At 49.2% G+C, this 20,707-nt stretch overlaps 2 protein-coding genes across 2 annotated transcripts; one reads left to right on the top strand and one right to left on the bottom strand.

Annotated features, from left to right (window-relative positions):
- Positions 1 to 501: 501 nt before the first annotated feature.
- Positions 502 to 5,084, top strand: LOC4325161 (CBL-interacting protein kinase 1-like). Its single transcript, NM_001406191.1, has 13 exons — positions 502 to 897; positions 987 to 1,049; positions 2,639 to 2,710; positions 2,811 to 2,918; positions 3,091 to 3,171; positions 3,256 to 3,309; positions 3,397 to 3,522; positions 3,615 to 3,821; positions 3,933 to 4,034; positions 4,187 to 4,303; positions 4,406 to 4,477; positions 4,572 to 4,646; positions 4,773 to 5,084. The coding sequence occupies exons 1-13, from the start codon at positions 709 to 711 to the stop codon at positions 4,890 to 4,892; spliced, it is 1,386 nt and encodes a 461-aa protein (NP_001393120.1). The 5' UTR covers positions 502 to 708; the 3' UTR covers positions 4,893 to 5,084.
- A 502-nt stretch (positions 5,085 to 5,586) lies between these two features.
- On the bottom strand, positions 5,587 to 7,400 carry LOC112938696 (uncharacterized). The gene is made up of 2 exons (XM_026024841.2): positions 7,146 to 7,400; positions 5,587 to 6,974 (listed from the first exon to the last, which is right to left on the bottom strand). The coding sequence occupies exons 1-2, from the start codon at positions 7,161 to 7,163 to the stop codon at positions 5,943 to 5,945; spliced, it is 1,050 nt and encodes a 349-aa protein (XP_025880626.1). The 5' UTR covers positions 7,164 to 7,400; the 3' UTR covers positions 5,587 to 5,942.
- Positions 7,401 to 20,707: the final 13,307 nt, after the last annotated feature.

A 20,707-nucleotide genomic window follows, 5' to 3' on the forward strand; every position in this document is an offset into this window, starting at 1 on the left:
TCACTAAAAGAACAACTAGTCATAGTTACGATCATATGTGTAAACTGGTTTCAATAAAAAAATCTAACCAGTTAAGCTACGCTCGCTGAAAGGATCTTCATCCCTCTCGTTTTCGATTAAGGACACACAATCAGGATGTGTATTTCGATTCTTACACGTAATGTATATAAAAAAGGGCAGCCATCAGGGGAGAAATGTCCAATATTTTTGCGTGTGGGTGCGACCAATTGGGTAGCCATAGCATTTTCAAACACCCCTTTTCTCCTACTGCTATTCTTTTATCCGGTTAACGAGTTTTTTTGCGTGTGCGTTTACTCGTCGCCCTCCTCCCCTCATCGGTTGCATCCTACGGAAACACAACCTCCTGAGAGACCAGCCAAGCCCAAAAGACGAACGAAGGAAGGAAGCAGAGCAACGCAAGCAGACAATAGCAGCAGAGAGGCAACGAGCGGCGAGGGAGCTACTATAAGTACCCACCCCCGTCTCCCTCCCTCCCTCCCCGTTCATTCCTCTCCCCCCCCCCCCCTGAACCCGGCCAACTCCGGCGAGAGAGACATAGATAGCGTGTGAGACAGTATAAAGATAGAGAGGGAGAGGTAGTTTTTTGTTGCCGGCTTGCGGATTTATTGTAGGAGATCAGGTCAGTTTCGTTTTCTTGCCGGCGCGGCGGGCGTTTGTTGGGTGCGGCGGGCGGGGAGGAGCTCGTGAATGGTGAACGGAGAGGCGGAGGCGGAGTGCACGCGGGCGTCGCTGCTGGGGAGGTATGAGATCGGGCGCACGCTCGGGGAGGGCAACTTCGGCAAGGTCAAGTACGCGCGCCACCTCGCCACCGGCGCCCACTTCGCCATCAAGATCCTCGACCGCAACAAGATCCTCTCCCTCCGCTTCGACGACCAGGTATTTGCTCCCTCTAATCCCATCCGCGCCTCACCGGAATCGCTCGCGCTCATCATCTGTGTTGTTTTGGTTTGGTTTGGGATGTTCAGATAAGGAGGGAGATTGGGACGCTCAAGCTGCTCAAGCACCCCAACGTCGTCCGCCTGCACGAGGTAACGTCTCCACTACTCTCCGATCATCACCACCCTCTGGCTTTTTTTCTGCCTCTTTTTCTCGATTTTCTTTCCTGGATTTTGTTTCATTCTGGACGAGTTCATCGTCAGGTTCTCAACTTCCCCACGAGTCCTGACAATTTTTTTTTTCACACGAGACCTGACACTTGGCCGGTTACCTACAGTAGCTGCTTACTTACAAGGCAAAGAAACATTTCGATTCTAGTAGTTTAGTTTAACCACCAGGATAAGGATCAATCCTCACAAACTCTTTCTTGATCTCCTCGCCTCTTTTGAGAAGCAAACTAATTACGCAATGCAAAAGCATCACCACCGCCTCACGTCATGCCACCTCGCCGCCGGCGGTTCACCCCTCGCCGCCGCCGCCGTAGCCGCCGTCAAACTTCGATTGATCATCACGGACAGTCCACGCCGCGTTCTCCGTGTGATTCAGCCTCTCGCGTGTTTATACGCAACGAATGAATCCATCACCGGTCAATCTGGAACACGAATTTTCTTCTGATTAAAAATTTTCAGGGAGCGACAAGAATTTCGTCAGAGCTTTTCCTTCTCCTCATACATGACCTCACGTTCTCTCTCTCTCTCTCCCCCCCCCCCCCCCCCCCCGAAAAATCAGCACCGTGTCGAATGAAAGGCGCCTGATACGTCCACGTCACCCGGATTCCGCGAACCGACGGCTCCGATGGAATCCCCCCCGTATCCTCACAGGAGCGAGGGGCCCCACCCTGGCGTTTACTCACATTCCTTGCCTGCCTCTTGGTCTACCCGTCGAGGCATGTGGTGGTGGGCCCGGTAGGCCGGCCCCTCGGCCCTGCTGGAGCTGGGCCCACGGTGTCAGCGTCACGGGCTGTCTCTGTCCGGGTGCTTTTAGCCCAGAGTGCAACGTCCCCGTAAGCCCGGGCGCGCCGCACCACCACCACCCAAGTCACCCACCGTGTGGGCCCAGCAGACTTGGCAACGCGCGGGGCCCGCACACGTGTGTCCGGTGACGGGGCCCACCGTGCCATCCTTCCCTGTGGGCCCACAAGAACAGTTAGAGGAGGTCAGGGTGGGGGGGGGGGGGGGGGAGGGACGCATGATGAATGGAGATGATGGGGGAGATGAACAGTGTGGTGATAGAAATTTGAGAGGAGCAAGCAATCAAAGCATCGAACTGCTCTCACCTAACGATGGCAGTTCTTGTCATATGGTTGCATTACCAGAACGGCGATGCTCGTACCCATAATGTGACATCTAAGTACACAAAAACAGTACATAATCTGATTTGTTGGTGATAACAATTATGGTAATAATGCTTTTTCTTGAGTCATATGATGCAAGCAGCAAGGACTGAGAATTGGCAAAAGTAGAGGTTGTCATGGTGCACAGATATCTGTTGTTGTCGTAGTAAACGAGTGGTGTTAGCAAGGGAACAAAAAAGACGTTTTGTCGTTGCTCTTTAGTTGAACATGCAGTTCTTCAGGGAGGTCCATTTGGGTTTCTTGAGAACAGTTCTGATCTGCGTAATTTGCCCAGATGAAGAACCAGTGAGTGATCATGGAATTGATATATTGTTTTTCTTTTTTCAGGTGGCTGCTAGCAAAACTAAGATTTACATGGTGCTTGAATATGTCAATGGAGGCGAGCTCTTTGACAAGATTGTAAGATATGCAAGCCTTGTTGGTGCTGTTGCTTTTTCGTGTAAAAATTGCTCGTATCTTGTTAATACTGATATTTTTTTTCCATTGCTAATTTTTGAAGGCCGTAAAAGGAAAACTCTCTGAACATGAAGGAAGGAGACTTTTCCAGCAGTTAATCGATGCTGTGAGCTATTGCCATGATAAAGGTGTCTACCACAGAGACCTTAAGGTACCCGACATAAATATTTTCAGCTTTTTACATGATGGATGCCTGAGTTACATTCTAATACGCAATTGTAATCAGATTTATTTTCTTGCTCATACTCATCGCAATCAAACTAAACTAGAGAATTATATGATTCTCCTGTGACAGAATTTTCTTCTTTATTCTACTCTTACAGCCCGAAAATGTTCTTGTGGATCGAAGAGGCAATATCAAGATCTCTGACTTTGGCCTAAGTGCTTTGCCTCAACATCTTGGGGTATGATAATGATTTGATTGAATTTTGTTCTATATAAATCACCTGTTGTGCAATTTGCTGAATCATTTGCACTCCCACTTTCAGAATGATGGATTGCTGCACACAACATGTGGCAGCCCCAATTATATTGCTCCTGAGGTAATAACTGATAACTGAAAATAATCTGAAACTAGTAACATCTTTCATTTCTCCTGCAGATGCTAATTCTGTAGCGAATCCATGCAGGTTTTGCAGAACCGAGGTTACGATGGCTCATTGTCAGATATCTGGTCTTGTGGAGTAATTCTCTATGTAATGCTCGTCGGATACCTTCCCTTTGATGACCGAAATCTTGTTGTCCTGTACCAGAAGGTTGGTTGCAAGATAAAGCATCTTTACAACTTTGCTCACAAATTTCAAATTTCAGACTGTCCTGATAGTGCGAAATTGTCATGTATCTTTAGATTTTCAAGGGGGACACTCAAATCCCAAAGTGGCTTTCACCTAGTGCACGGGATCTTCTTCGAAGGATTCTTGAACCGAACCCGATGAAGAGGATCAACATAGCAGGGATCAAAGAGCATGAGTGGTTTCAGAAGGATTACACTCCTGTTGTTCCATATGACGACGATGATGACAATTATCTTGACTCAGTTCTTCCAATCAAAGAGGTATTCGTAGTTTTCTGAAAAACTGTAGAAATTATTAGGAAACTAACGAGTACTTGTTTCTCAGTATTTGTTGATGCTGAATTTCTGATTGGTAATTTCTGTTTCTTGAAGCAAATTGATGAAGCAAAGCAGGAAAAGCCTACTCATATCAATGCTTTTCAGTTGATTGGAATGGCTTCTGCCCTTGATCTTTCAGGTTTCTTTGAGGAAGAGGTTCGTATGATGTTTTCTCATTCTAGACTTCTTTCATACTTTTCAGTTATTTATCAGAACAAGACTATGTGTAGTGTAACTTACAATCTTACAACAATTTTCCGAATGAACCTATCCTAAGCTGCCTGGTGCTAATTGATGGATTATTGCAGGATGCGTCTCAAAGAAAGATAAGGTTCACATCAACACATTCACCAAAAGATTTATTCGACAAGATTGAGAATGTTGTGACGGAGATGGGATTCCAAGTCCAGAGGGGTAATAGCAAGGTAGATATACCAAGGCCTTTTTCTCATCACATCATCGTATTGTCAGGGAAGAAACAACAGCTCCAGTAAACCAAAAGCCTAAAATCATGTTTCTCTTTGCAGCTAAAGGTCATGAAAAATGGCAGGGGTTCAAAGAACCTCAGGAATCCATCATCATTCTTGGTCTGTACTGAGGTAAAATGCCACAGCACACTCCTTTCTTGTGCAATGTACATTCAGGAAGGATTGCATATCAGCTGGTACTTACATCATCACTCTTGATCTTCAGGTAGTCGAGCTCGGGCCATCCTTATATGTTGTCGAATTGAAGAAATCCCATGGAGATCCTATATTGTATAGACAGGTACCATACCAATGAACAGCCTTACTTTCTATCACCGGCAACTTCAGTATTCTATCTTTCAGTGATTCAGTGATATGTGTGGTATCGCATCATCTCAGTAGTTTGTTTCCTGAAATAATTCTGCAGCTATGTGAGAGGCTATCAGATGAGCTAGGAGTGTGCAAGACAGAGCAGATTCAGAGGACGGAGTCGCTGGAGGATGATCTAGAGAGCTTCGACAGCGGATCTTCTCTGCCTGGTTTTTGAAGAATTGCCGCCCTGGATCATTTTGGTTAGAGTTAGAGGAACATGCTCTGTTCTTCATACAAGCGTAGGTTAGGATGTTGTATAGTGTACAAAGTGAGTGGTGCAAGTTAGCCACCGATGTTTAATATAAGGATTGCTCTCTTCTTGCCCGTCTGTTGGCCCAATTCTTTCCCATAATGAAATGAAATCATCAGAAATGGACGCTTGCAAAAATCAGGAAAACCTGATCACAATTTAGGGAAATGGAGCCCTATCTTATAACAACGTAAATCCAAATGCATCTCGCATTAAAAAACTGAAGAAAATAACGGAATGCCTCCACAAACAATGGTGAAATGTTCAAAGTTTCAGACTTCAGACTTCAGACTGATAATTGATAGATTGTACAGACGGATGAAATTAACAGGTATATAGTATACTAACTTTCAGCTCCAGAGTCTGAACAAACTGCATGAATGAATATCCAGAGAGTTTCAGATGCTCAAATTTTCAGGGCTGATAATTTCTCCAACCAGTAGATCAATACGTTGTTCACTGGTAAATGCAAAAAATGGTGTGCTAAAAAGTGCAAAACCAAGCAGTGATTTAAGATGAATATACTGGGTATCAATGATCATCTAACATGTGAGAACATCACAACAAGAATTACGATCTAGATCATACATCCGGGTCACTGATCATTTGGCCAAGCAAACACCTCACAACAACACTATTTCAGGGTTCATAATTTTTCCAATACATTGTTCACCAGCAGATCAATACATTGTTCACTGGTAAATGGTAGTATAACAAGTAACATCATACAATTCAAAATGGCATGCACAAAGGTGCAAACCAAGCAGTCTACTTGAGATGAATATACTGGGTGTCATGATCATCTAACATGTCAGATGATCAACCCATTAACAAGTCGCCAAGAAACTGATCAGAATCATGAGCATACATCAGGATCATATCACTGATCATTTGGCCAAGCAAACACGAAAATCGATAAGGTATACTTCCAAGCAAGCAACTCACAACAACACAGTTTTCGGCTTGACGACGTCCTTACATGTCGTCGTCCGGAAACAGCTGCAGTGGCCGCCGCCGCGGCTGCGGCGGCGGTGGCGGTGGCAGTGGCGGCGACGAGCTGCTGGCCTCGGCAGCCATTGTCATCTCTGCGACGTCGCCCACGCCGATGGTGTCTGCGGCCGGGGATGGCGGCGGAGCGTTGAGGTCCAGGCCCATGGCCATGGCCACCAGGTTGCCTTCCGATGGCAGGTTCTCGGACGGCGGCGCCATCGCCAGCGCCATGGCCACGCTCGACGCGTCGCTTTCCGGCGGCGCCACGTTCTCGGACGGCGGTAAGGCGCCCATGTTCGTCGCGGTGCTGCTGCTCTCCGGCGCCATGTCCTCCGGCGGCGGCGGCGCCTGCAGCATCGGGAGGGGCTCCGGCTCGTCGGCGCCATGGTTTGCAGACGGCACCTCCGCGTCGACGCCCAGGGCCACGGCGAGAGCGCGGTACGCGCGCGCTTTCTCGGCCTTGGCTTCCACGAACAGGCGCTCCGCCGTCGCGCGCGCCGCGGCGGCCGCCTTCCTCAGGACGGCCAGCGAGATCCGCGAGGCCAAGAGCATGATCCGCGTCGCGCGTATGTCGAGCGGGGCGTCGCTGACGACGCCGCCGGTGGTGGTGGCCGCCAGCGCCGCCGGCGGCGGCGCCGTAGGCGTGTACGAGAAGCGCCAGCCGTGCGCGGCCGCGACGCAGGCGGCGCAGACGAAGGTGTCGTCGTCGGACTGGAGGCAGTAGCGGTGAGCGACGGCCTCGTTGCAGAGCCTGCAGGTGGCGACGGGGACCGGCGGCGCGAGGATGGGGTCGCCGTCGTCGAAGTGGGCGGGCGGCTCCGGGCCGAGGAGGAGGAAGCAGCAGCAGCAGTAGAAGGAGCGGTACTCGAGCAGGAGGCACGACGAGCAGAGGCGGCAGTGGACGCCGTCGAGGCGGCGGAAGTGGTGGAGCGGCCAGGTGCCGGCGCCGGAGGCGCAGCCGTCGCCGTCGCAGCCGACGATGGGCTCCGACTCCATTTGTAGCGCCGTGCTGCTTTCCTATTAGGGTATTAGGGTTTTAGGTTAGACACCAGATTTTTTTCCCCCAACGGTTCAGAAATAAGCAAAATCCCCCAATCTACAATAATCCCCTTCTGCAATTTTCTTCTTCATGTAGAAATAGAAATTTATGGGGGGCATTAAGAAAAGGAATATGAGATTGGGACTTACTAGATTAGGCAAAGACATCCAACAACACCAGCAATGGCGAACGACGGCGAAGCAACAAGATCTTAGATGATTGTTCTTAGATCTAGATCTAGAGCAAGAACGATGGGGGCGAAGATATTGCAATCTCTCGAAGAGGGGTGAGTGACACCTACTATAGGAAAAATACGGATGCTCGTGACGCCATGGCGGGGGGCGGTGAGGTTCCTCCGGTGGTATGACTCGTGTTTGTGGCCGGTGCTGGTGGGTGATTATGTAGGAGGCGATTGGACTTATTGACAACGAAGACAATAATGACTAGATAAAGGTGTGTATAGTTTTGGAATATAGTAACAAAAATTGTAAATATTATAAATGGCGTGAGCCGCGTGATCATATTGTCTGAAAAGCTAAGACTAGAGTTACAATGAAACATGATAACTCATAAGAGTATCTAATTAAACAATCCAATAATAAAAGAGGTAGAATGTCTTGAATATAATCCATCAAAATTAGCTTGCGGAATTGTGAAATACATAGACCTAACATTACCATGTGACAGTGATGATGTTTTGTAGCCATAGTGAGAAGTGATAAGATAGATGAGTTTGGTGGGGAGCAATTAATAATAATGTTTTTAATTGTGTAGTTGACTTGTGTTGGCACCGAATCGCATCACCGCACATTGACGTGTCGCCGCAGGAAGTGGAAGATGCCGTTGAATAAACACTCGAGAAGGACCCCGTCAGGGTGAACGCCCGTCGGTTTGTCCTAGCCTTGGTAGGCTAGCTAGAATGCCCTCTAACACCGTAGATATATAAGTAGGCATCATCCATGTACTATTGAAACTCCATGGGGGTATACCAAGGGTAATACCATGAAGGGTAATACCATGAAGAAGGAGAAGTATGTTGCTGGAGATCCATCCTCGCTCATCTCCCACTTCACTTGGTAGGTGAACTCGATTTCCATGGTCGCTTATCATCTTTTGGAATCTCCGACATGTCATATTACCCCCCCACCCCCCACCCCCCGCGCGAGCATTGATGTCTTCAATGTGGTCTTCTTTTTGGCATTAGGGTTCTTCTCCTATTACAATTCAGTGGTATGTATAGGAAAAGGTTGCTCATCTCCTTTCATAGCCGCAAACTCCAATCGTCCACTACTGGAGAAATGATCTTTCTTGGGTGGTGCAAAAACCACAATAGTCCCAGTTCGAGTAGGAACCGGGACTAAAGGATATCTTTAGTCCAGGTTCAAAAGCTCAGGGCTACTTTTTGATCCTTAGTCCCGGTAACACCGACTGGGACTAAAAACCATTTTTAGTCCCGGTTCAGTAGCTGTCAGGCCATGTCAGGCCCCCGAACGACACCAACCGGGGCTAAATATCTCTCTCACACGTCTTAGGCATCACTCACTCACTCTCTCTCTCTCTCTCCCCCCCTTATCTCCTCGGCACGAGCGCCACCCCCGCGCACGCCTTTTACTCCTCCTTATCCCCTCTCCTCCTCCTTCACTCCTTTTCCTCGAGATCTCCTTCTCCTCCTCTGATTCCCTCCTCCCCTTCCCCTTTCCCTCTACGTTGACAGGCGGTGGCGGCCGGGAGGCGGCGGGCAACATGTCACGCCCCGAACTAGTCCCGAGCGGAACTAGCCCGTGACGCTCCAAATTAACCTGTTAATCGATACCAGTCCCAGGAAACAGTGCTGGTATCACAGGAAGACAGAATATCACAGCAACAGAGGTCTCTTTATTATAGAGTAGGAGTACAGTCATGTTGGGCTGCAGACAGATCCCGAGCTCACAACTGCATTACAAAAGGGAAGCGGAAGCCAAGACTTGGACTAGACATCACAGGCGCGACTTGGGAACTAGGCCGAAACCCTAAAACTCATCGTAGCCGGCTTGCTCCTGGAAGAACTCCTCGTCAGCGGGATCCACTTCATCTTCTTCAGCAACTAGGGGGGGATTATTTATATAGAGCAAGGGTGAGTACGGGAGTACTCAGCAAGCCATGGGAAATAAGTGTTTAATGCAGGCTTCAAGGAAAGGCTGTTGTTTTTGCAATTGATTTTATTTAAACTCTTTTCTGAAACAACTAAGTGAGTGCTTCTCAAACGACACGGATGAGACAGTGCGTCTCGTCCGGTCGGAGTATGTGCAAGGTATCAGTCTTTTGAATTGATCAAGGTTGGCACCCGGCCAACAGCTTTCAAACGGCCACCCGGGCCTGGCTGATCCCATCAGCCGCAGATTTTCCAAATATCGAACCCAAACCACATCAGCAAATTTCACAAGCAGTAGGCAAACAAAACTACGCTAGGAATCACCTCACATCCGCCCATGACCGTGGGCACGGCTGTTCGAACAGTTTAATAACCTCTGCAGAGGGGGTACACTTTACCCACACGACATTACTAACCCGGATCATCCAGCCCGTGCAGAACGGCCACGACTAGAGACCTTAAGGCTTTCATGACAAGGCATTTCGAAAGCCGACACAGGTTCACCATATGCCAACGAGAGGGGTCCCAGACCAACACCAGATTAGGTCCCAGACCATACTGTGCCAGGAAACCCGGGGGTCCTCCCTGACACCACCCCGTTGAATCCACATGTCTCTTGGCATCATGGCTCCCCCGATTAGCTAGTTACTCAGCCAGGGGTGTCCCATTCCACCCATGTGGTCGTACTTGTCTTATGTTCGGATGAAATTCTAAGGAAACGGTCCTTAAGTGCAAGAGTGGGAAACCGTACACCAAGTACGTTCCCCGGTCCGCGATTTTGGAAATTCATTTAGGTTCGCAAGCACCGACCTAGGTGTTGGGTTTTCCAAGTCTTTTGTAAAACCCAAGTTTTACCCAAGATGTTTCTCAGATTTTAAGTTTGAAGGCGATCGTCGATACTCGTGCAGAGTGCACGATTACCGAGGTGCAACTAGGTGGTTACAAGGGAACATGGTATAACAATTACAATGGAAGGGTCAAATGCAACAAGTTAGGTAGGTCCGCCAATCTGCCTTGCAGACGGGACATGCAGATTAAGTGCAATCCTATCAATGCATTATATTTTTCAAGCAACATAATTAAGTTCAAATATAGGCTCAAGATGTTCAAAGGTGGCTTGCCTTGCTCGAGATCTTGAGCTTGATCCTCGAAATCCTCGCACTGCGGGTCTTCGGGCTCCGAAACTACACGCGAAACGGGACAACTCAGCAAACGGCGAAAATAAAGCCCTATTATTGACCTCTAAGCGTGCCATTAGATAGATCTCGAGATTTGAGGAATTTTGGAAGTTGAACGGAGTCAAACGGACTTACGGTTGGGAAGATATTGTATTTCTAAGAATATTGGATTTTTGGTCTAAAGGAAAAGGATTTATTTAAATCCTTTTTGAAATAGAAAAGAAAAGAAAAGATGGAGGGAGGGAAATTAGACTTTCCTCGGGCGGCTAGGGCGCGGCCCGAGAGAAAGGGCCGGCTCGGCCGAGCTTAATGGGCCGGCCGGCCCAAGAGGGCGGCCCAAAGCGCGCGCGCGGGCGGGGAGGAGAGAGAGAGAGTCGGTGGGCCAGGTCTACCTTGCGTGGTCCCAGGTGGGACCCGCTTGTCGGCGACTCGGCTCACCGTGAGCGAGGTGCACGCGGAGCGTGCTAGGGTTTGGGGAGGGGAGGCGCGGCGCATGCGTGCGGTTCGCGGAGGACGCGGATGCGGCGGGCCCACGCGCAGCCTCATGGCTCACCGCGGACCATGCGCACGGGGGGGGGGGGGAACGGAGGGAGCGGCTGGCCGGGTCGTGCCGAGGTGGCTCCGACGTGGCGCCTATGTGGTTGCCACGTGGGCCGGCTGGAGGAAGACGAAGGCGTCGGCCGGAACGGACGGCGGACGGCGGCGGCGAGCAGCGGAGCGAACCACGGCGATACAGGCGAAAGCGAGCACACCGGGAGGTTGCACGAGACGAGGGGAGACGAGTCAACGGCTCGGATTTGCCGGAGAGAGTCCGTCGGCGGCGGATTGCGGCGGCGGCAACCGGCGGAGAGAAAAGGGGGAAACGGCGACGAGGTCATGAGAGGCCGATTCCCGGCGGTGAGAGCATCTACGCGGCTACGGGAACCCACCCCTTGCGCCGGATTAGGAGGAAACGCATCGAGGGAGGCCGGCGACGAGAGACGCTTCTGAGCTCGGGCGGCGACGGCGGCGAGCACACGGCGAGCGACGGCAGCAGATGGGGCGGCGCCAGCTAGCTACTGGGGTACTACTCGAGCGGCAACTCAAAGCTAAGGGGAGGAGATGGAACGAGGAGGGAGAACGGAGGAATGCACTACCGAGATGAGGCGGGGCGCTGTGACGAGAGGCCGACGGCACGGGAGTGATCTCTCCGGCCTCGGGCCGGGGAAGAGGAAGAAGGCGAGCGCCCGGAGTGCCCTTCCGCGTCCTAGCGCGCACCGGCTCCTCCGGCACACGCGACGGCGGCTTTCGGCGGGAGAGACAGAGGGACGGCAATGGCGCGGGCGAGAAACGGGGAAGATTGGGAGGGGAAAAAGGAAGGGAGGGCGCCTGGGTTTATAGGGCGGCAATGTCGGTTTTGGAGACCGACCTTGGGCGGTCAAGGCGCGAGCTGGCGCTCGGCGCTCGCGGCCAAAACGGCGACAGAGGCGGATGACGCCGGCGGGGGAGAGAAAAGGAAAAAGGAAGGGAGAAAGGGGGCTTGCCCCTTGCCTCTTTGGGAAAAGAAGGAGGGAGAGAGGGCGGCGCGGCAAAGGGGGGGGGGAAACTCTGCCTCCGTCCCTTGGAGGTTAGCGCGCGGAGTGGATGACGACAGCGATGACGGCGGGGGCGGTGTGGAGCGGAGCGGCGACACGGGCGGCAGGCGCGGACAGGCGCGGCAGAGGCTGACAGCGGCGGCGACCAGGCGGTCGGCCAACACGGCGCGCGCGCGGGCGGCGCGGCGATTTGGGCGACGCCGGCGGGAACGGCGGCCAGAGCGGAGAGTGAGGGCTCGGCGCGGCTCACAGGTAGAGCGGGGAGAGAGAGAGAGAGAGAGAGAGATGGGGAGGGAGGGGGAGATGGGCCGAGAGGAATTCGGCCCATCGAACCTGAGGGAGGCGAAATAGACTTTTGCGGAGGGATTTGATTTGGGAAGGATTTGGATTCGGGATTGAACTTGATGATCGATCGGGGATTTGAGATCTGAGATGGCACGGACACTAGACAACAAGCAAACAAATAGATTTCGCAATTAGGATTTTTAAGAGATAGTTTTCCCGCTAGGCGCCACGACGGAACGGGCGCTACACAACAGCAGCGCCCGGCGCGGCTGTCGTGGACGGAGGCGGCAAGCAGCGGGCGGCGCTTGGCGCAGCTATCGCAGTCGGCGGCGACGTTTCCATCGATTTTGCGTGAAATAAAGGGATGTAAATTTGTGATGATTTTGTGATATAACTTCGTGAACGATTTTTAGATGTTTTTTGTGAATTTGTGGATGATTTTGTGAATGTGGATGATTTTGTTGTTGAATTTGTGGATGATTTTGTGATGTTTTGTGAATGTGGATGATTTTGTTGTTGAGTTCGATTTGAAATCAATATGCAAGCAACAACAAACAATGAAAAAAAGAAAAAAAATATTCAGTCGCGATTGGTAACACCAACCGGAACTAAACATGGTAGCGCCATCCTTAGTCCCAATTGGTAACACCAACCGGATTAGGCGTCCCGGTTTGCAACCCGAGACTATAGGGGGTTGCAAACTGAGACTATTGTGGGTTTCCCCAGCAATGGTCCTTTATCAATGGTCGATTCAACTTGCCTTTTGAATATGTTGCAATTTAGTAGCATGAGAATCTGAATTGTGCCACTTACAATATGCTCGCCACTTTAGCTCCTCTGGCGGCAGTATGATATGGTCTTGCGACAAATCAATTCGCTTATGTTTTAACAAATATAGTCAAAGATCTTATCGCATTTGGCTACATCAAATGTGATTTTTGTTTCGTCATGCCGAGCTTTAGGACCAACCGGCTCAAGGATACGACAAATGAATGGTTTAGATTAGATGTCCAAGCCCATTCAGTTGTATGCATGTCAACTAAATAGAGTTGGAGATAGGTAGCAAGAAGGAGGGGGATGTTGAATATAGAGGATAGGGGTAATAGATTGATTTTGTGACTGATTGGTTATTTCAATTGGCCTTGGCCCTTGATATTTATAGGAGGGGGTGGTCTTACATCTGCAGGTTTCTTTTCCATGTCCTAGTAGGTTTTAGAAAGCTTTACAATCAAGGAAACCCCAGGATCAAAGAAAGAAATACAAGGGAACTTAAACCGTAGTTCATTGTCCGGTCTGACTGGCCACATAATGGCGGTTAGACCGGCCTTCGTGAGAAAACCTCGGTATTTTCCAAATTTGACTTGAACTTGCTATAAATCTAAACTAGTGCCAAATTTGAGTATCAACAACTTGTTGAAATATCTACCCCTCCGTCGGAATATATATCAACCTAGGTAGTATGGATTAGAGCTTAGCTATATTTAATTCAATACTAGCTAGGTTTGCTATATTTTGTGGTGGAGGGAATATGGTAAAAAATATGCTAAAAGATGGATTTTCTAAATTATTGTAGCATTGAAAATGGAGAATATAGTGAACGTCATTCACTGTAGAGATGAGTTTTCATTTCTTTTAACACGTCCTCCTAGTTTTACATGTTATCTAAATAGCCATAAAATTTCTTTATAAGATAGACTAATACGTGATATATCACTTTGCAAATACAGAAGAATTAAATTTAATTTATAGAAGTTAAAACAGAAGGACCATGTATGGTTGTGAATACGCACACTATTCACAATCGAAATTTGTTTTTTTCAAGTTGTGTAGATCAAATTGAAAATACGTTGTGCTTTGATTTTTTTTTTTCTAAAAAATAGCCATATGTAGAAGCATATGTACTGAAAAATTTCATAATTCTTCACGAGAAAATTCGATTCATAGCACATATAATAACCCGGTAAAGAAATAGAACAAAAAGTTCGATTCATAGCACATATAATAACCCGGTAAAGAAATAGAACAAAAAGTTTCTTCTTTCAGCCAGAAACACAAGTCATCGGTTTTTCGTCGTTTTGTAGGACACTTCCATCGCATTTTGAGCCAATAATACCGTTAGATGAGAGTAGAGAAATTTATCCTCGAACTAATTTGCCCTTCGTTTTCGGGTGGCGCCAACGCCGCGCGGTCGAGGCTTGCGGGAGCCCTTCCGCTTCCAACTGGCGTACGTTACGTCGTGGCGCCAAAGCACGCTAAGAAGCAGGTCGTCGATCGGTCCTCTCTCCGTGCTGTTCCATGTCGACCGACGTCGAGCTCGATCGAAGGCTAAGCCTGTGCCAGCTCTCTGAATCGGATGGCCAGCACGTACGCCTAGCTAGCTAGCTTGTCCCAGTGCTGCTACGTACATCAGACGGCTCGACGATGGAGCAACCCAGGCCATCAAGCTGAAGTTCTCGCTGCATGCATGGACAGATCGATTGCGTCCGTACGAAAGGTGGTATCTGCATCGATCCAGTGCTGATTTATCCGAGAAATGAGTTCAGCAAGAGAAGGTGATTAGTTCTCGAGGTCCTCGGCGACGGCGCGCATGCGCGTGGCGAAAAATTGGGGTGGCGCGTGGAGCCACATGGAAAAGAAAGGTAAATTAGTTCGGAGGATAAATTTGAGTACTCCAATCTAACTGCGTGTGCTTAAAATGCGGTAAAAGTGTTACATAAATCGGTGGTGCTTTTGGTTGAAAGAAAAAACTTCTTATCTTTTTGGTACCGGATTGTTTTATGTGCTATGGATCCTTTTTTTCTCATTAATTATTGCATATTTGTTTCACCCATTTCTTCACTTTATAATTATACTAAAATAAGCATGGTGACCCATGCAGATTGCGCAGCTAGCATCCTATATGGACTCTATACTCTTCTTCTAATATTTGTTATTTTTTAATTCTGAATTTCTATTATTTCTTAATTGTATTTTTATATACACTCTATACTCTTCTTCTAATATTTTTTTATTCTTTAATTCCAAATTTCAGTTACTTCTAAATTGTATTTCTATATAGACTCTATACTCTTCTTTCAATATTTTTTTAAATTTCGAATTTCAGTTATTTCTAAATTGAATTTCTATATGGACTCTAACCTAATTTTAATTTGGAAAAAAGTACGAATTACCCCCCGAACTATCGCGGTCGTCCGAATTACCCCTTGAACCACAAAACCGGACATTCTTCACCCCCAACTATGCAAACCGGATGAATTACCCCATTTCAGAGCGGTTTCGTCTAACGTGGCGCACACGTGGCAATCCAGTCAGCGTTTTTTTAATAAAAAATTGTGGGACCCGCCTGCCATACTCTTCTCTTCTTCCCCTTTCTCTATTCTCTCTCTCTCTCTCTCTCACTCTTTTCTCTCTCGCGGCTCGCGCTGCGCGCATGGCGAGGACGGCACGGGGACGGGCGGTCGGTGTGGGCGGTCGGCGACGGCGGAGAAGGCAGCGACGGCGGCAAGGCGAGGCGGCAGCGAGCGCAGGGAGGCGAGCGGTGGGCCAGGGCGGCGGGGCAGGGCAATGGAGAAAGCAAGCAGTGGCGGCGGAGGAGGAGGTGAGCGGCGGCGGGGTGGGGCGGTGGAGGCAGCGGCGGCGGCGAGGCGAGGCGGCCAACGCCAGGCGCGACAACCAGCCCCAGCACGCGGCCGCGCCTTTCTCCGCTTCGTTGCGGGCGCTGACTCCGTCGTCGTGCTCGGCTCCTCCGCCGCAAAGAGAGGATAGGCCGGCAGCGATAGAGAGGGAAGAGGTGGCCGGCGAGCCCGGTCGAGCTCCGCCACCTCGAGGGCCTCGTGACAGGAGGAGGAAGAGAGGGAGAGGGGAGGAGGCCGACGAAAGATGGGGGAGGGGAGAGGCGCGGCGATCGGCGTTGCCGCCGGTGGGTCCGCCGTGGAGGGGGCGCAACCGCCGCCGCCTCCGGATGATGACTTGGACCTCCCTGACGAGGTATCTCCCAATGCTCTCGCCTTCCTACCAACGGGCTGGTCACCCACGCCGGTCACCCACACCGACACCTCGCCGTCCAGCGCGATGACAATGTCGTGCTCGGCCTCCTCCCCCCATCTCCCGCCATCGATCTGCTCCACTCTGCTGGCGGCCGCACGCTCGCCCACTTGCTCTAGTCGCTCGCCGCCGCCCGCTCCACTCCGCCTGCCGCGCGCTTGCCCGTTGCCCCTCACCGCGGGCACTTTGCTCCACTTCGCCGGCCGCCGCCGCCGCCGCCTCCTCCGCCGCGCTCGCTGCCTCCGCCGTCGCCGACCGCCCGTCCCCACGCTATCCTCGCTGTGCGCGCAGCGTGAGCCGCGAGAGAAAAAAGAGCGAGAGAGAGAGGAAGAAGAGAAGAGTATAGCAGGTGGGTCCCACAATTTTTTATTAAAAAACGTTGACTGGATTGCCACGTGTGCGCCACGTTGGACAAAACTGCTCTGAATTGGTTTGAGGGGGGTAATTTGTCCGGTTTGCATAGTTGGGGTGAAGAATGTCCGGTTTTGTGGTTCAGGAGGGTAATTCGGACGACCGCGATAGTGGGGGTAATTCGTACTTTTTTTTCCTTTTAATTTATTTTTTTAATTCTGAAATTCCTTTAGTTCTAAATTGTATACGGCATGGACTGTAGTTTCCTATTTCAATACTCCTTACTTTTTTTTAATTCCGAATTTCAGATATTTCTAAATTGTATTTATATATGGACTCTGTTTTTTTTTCTTCGATTAATATGAGAATTTCTAAACCGTGAGAGCGAACGTGGAGGCTCCTTTTTCTACTACTTTAATAAATTAATAGAAGATTCTTGATCGGTACATATATGTGTCTATGCCACTGTTAATTCCTCCGTTTGAATCTTTAGAACATGTCAATATATTTTTGCCAATCACTTTGCATTGCTTAATATATATATCATGTTTTATTCAGTCATAGATGGACGAGGAATTATGTAATTAGTTTTGTATTCTAATTACTCCAACACATACTTATATGCATGCAACGTGCATGTCCGATTCCTCATCAATTAAAATTTTGTAATTACTTCTCAGTTTTCTATTAGGACAGAATAGTTTAACTTAGAGCAGTAGTTTCTATTCATACTCATATCTTCAAATTAATCTACACCGTTAAAATCTAGTCAGTTTGTGATCTAACGGTTCAATATTTTTTGTTTTTTCTTCGATTACTGTGAGAATTTTTAGCCCCCACAATGACGTAGTACTTTCTTTCAAGCTGTTTTAATAATACAATAGATTATTGCATATTTGTTTCACCTGATATGTCCATTTCTTCACTTTATAATTATACTAAAATAAAACTAGTTAGTTAACACCAAAGCAATTCTTTTTGTGTGTGGGCGGTGGGGATTATTGGTCTAAAGTGGCCTGCATTGAATTTATCATGATAAATTTTATCTGATCTGTATTTGATTTGATGAACGATGGTGATTGGTGAATGGGATCGTCTATGAATGAAATGGTACAAGTTGACTGGAATTGGTTGAATGTACAAAATTACGCTACAGATACAAACTTAACAGGCGGGTGATTTGATTCTCAGTAACTGCTTCATGGAAGTTTGGTTCGGTTTAAATGACATTATTTTCTTCATTCTACTTTTAAACTTCTATCTTTTTAAATTTTCTTTCTCCCTCTTTCGCTGTACTATCTCTGTTCTGCATTGTTATCTCGTTCATCTACTTTGATCAGACTGGGCGGATCTTTTGCATGCGGAATAAGTTCACCGGAGGTCCCTCAACTTAACAGCGGGATTTTTTATGGTCACTTAATTGCAAAACCAGAAATCTTCATTCCTAAACTATACAAAACCGTCTAATTTAGGTCCCAAAACAGTATAGGTGGCTGGTTTTGATGACGTGGCATCCTAGTCAAAAAAAAATAATAAAATAAATATGTGGGGGCCCACATGTCAGTGAGAGAAAATGATGTGGGCCCCACATCTCTTTTTTCTTTTCCTTTTCTCTTCTCTTCTCAGTTCTCACGCGCATGCGGGCAGATAGCGGCCGACGGCAGGGCGGGCGGGGCGGCGCGTGGGGAAGAAGCGGGAGATGGGGAGAGGAGGTGGACGGCGCGACCGCCCGCGACGGCGGGAGCAGTGGCCGGCGCCCGCCTCTCCCCATCCGGAGCCGCGGGGGGTGAGCGGGCAAGCGGCAACCTCGCTGTCGCCAGCCACGCCGCCACCACGGCGCCGCGCACCTCCTCGGTGCGACACCGGCGGAGGATGCGGAGGAGAGCGGCCGGGGTGGATGCGTGCGCCGATGGGAGTGCCGGGAGAGGGCCGACGGCGAGCATGAGGATTGGTAGGGAAGGGTCGAGCGGGATGGACGACGACGACGCGGGGCTCTCGGCGGCAAGCGGCCGGAGCGGCGGTGGCGGAGAGCGGAGTCGACGGATGAATGAACAACACAGCTAGATTGATAGAATTGTTGTCGCTTTTTGTAATTTCAAGCAATCGATAACTTCGTGCGTGATGGCAAATCATAAGAACGCAACCATGACAGCCACATCGATGTATATCATCCGCAATTCAATTCATGAAATACTACAGACCGTGGGATGATGGCCTTACACGGATGAGGAGAGGGAAGTTGCAGCCGGCGAAGCGGCCGGCCCAGCAGCTGAGCACGGCGTAGACGGCGCCGGCCTAGGCGCGCGGCGGCCTCCGACAACTTCCAGTCCCGCTGCCACCGGTTCCCCTCCACGCGCAGGCGGTGGCGCGCGGGGAGCGCAGGGGCCCCCACGCCCTCCACCTCGGCGCGGGCCTCGCGCTGGCCGCCTCCCTACCCTTCTCTGGTGCCGGCCGCCTCCTCTCCCCCTCTCCCGCTTCTTCCCCGTGCGCCGCAGAGCCCGCAGCGCCGGCGGCCGCGCCCGCTCTGCCGTCGGCCGCACACCCGCCTGCGCATGAGAAGTTGAGAAGAGTAGAGAAAAAGAAAAGAAAAAAGAGATGTAGGGCCCACATCATTTTCTCTCACTGACATGTGGGCCCTCACATATTTATTTTATTATTTTTGCTGACTAGGATGCCACGTTAGTGAAACTAGCCATCTATACTGCCTTGGGATCTAAATTAGACGGTTTTGTATAATTTAGAGGTGATGATTTCTGGTTTTGTGGTTAAGAGATTTTAAAAAATCTCGCTGTTAAGTTGAGGGACCTCCAGTGAACTTATTTCTTCGCATGCTTTGTCTCAGCGTTTTTGGCCCATTTCAACTGTCCAGCATGAAGCCCAATCTTCGGACCACCACAGGTATCCTAAAGGAATAAGTTCACCTTAGATCCCTCAATTTGTTGACTAGTCTGAAATTTGTTCCTGAACTACAATATTAGATATGATGCATCCTTCAAACTCCAAAACCAGTGTAAATAAGGTCCAAGTCAGTTTGGATGGCTGTTCCGGCTGCCATAGTGTTGACAAAATCCTTAAAAACTATGAGACCCATATATCAGTGACTGTTCGGTTTTCCACTCTCTTTCCCCTCTTCTCCCCCTTCCTCCTCTCTCGCGCCGTAGGGGTCTTCTGTGGCGACGGTGGACGCACCTGGCCCATCGAGGCGAGCGAGGGAGAGGCAGCGCCAGGAGTCGAGCTCGTAGGCGCCCACGGCAGCGTACACGAACCACGGCGCCAGGTAGGTGTACAACACGAGTAGGCGCCACCTCGCTGCATCCAGGGCGAGCCGTGTCACCGTCCTCCCAGCTGTGGGTAGATAGAGAAGGAAGAGGATGAGGACGAGCATCTCGCCGCTGCCTCCTTGGCCCTCACCCCGCCGAGCAAAGAGGAGAGGGAAGAAGACAGGAGAAAGAAGGAAGAAAACAGAAAAAAAGAAAAAGGATATGGATGGAAAACTTAACGGCAGTGGCACGATCCTAGTTTTGTAAAATTTCAATGGCACAGCTACGAATAGATGAATTGTAATATCATTTATTTGAATAGGCAAATTTGCAATAGCATCGATCCAATTAACCCCTAAAATAAAATGGGAGAGGATTCTAATACCTCAAGGAGATGTCCCCTCGTATATTTTTTTAAAAAAATCAATGTAAATGATTGCACAAAATTCTAAAAGAAAATAGGTAATGTACAGTATAATAACGCCTACAACTTCGCTAAAGATCATATTTAAATTCGATCTACACATTAAGAAATGAAAAACATAAGATTTGAATGGGTGTTGGATTTGTCTTTTTTATTTCTTAATATGTAGCTTATGTTTTGTGGGTAGTATAGGTATATTGTAGGAATGTTATCAAATTTTTTTGCGAATTTTTAACAACTATTTATATGGTGTTTGAATAAATCAGGGACGTCCTCTCGAGAGTTTAAGACTGCGTTCGAGAGTGAAGATTCGAAACCATCTCTATCGACCTGGAGTGAGGGAGTACTTGAAAACAATCTGATCACTACACTCGATCTCGCCCCGTGCCATTCACCACCGTAGGATTATCTCGAATGGGTAACGAAAGCAACATGTCTCTCATTAGTTGCAGCTCTCGAGCTCC

This window comes from Oryza sativa, chromosome 1, assembly GCF_034140825.1.
Source record: "Oryza sativa Japonica Group chromosome 1, ASM3414082v1".
NCBI lineage: Eukaryota > Viridiplantae > Streptophyta > Magnoliopsida > Poales > Poaceae > Oryza > Oryza sativa.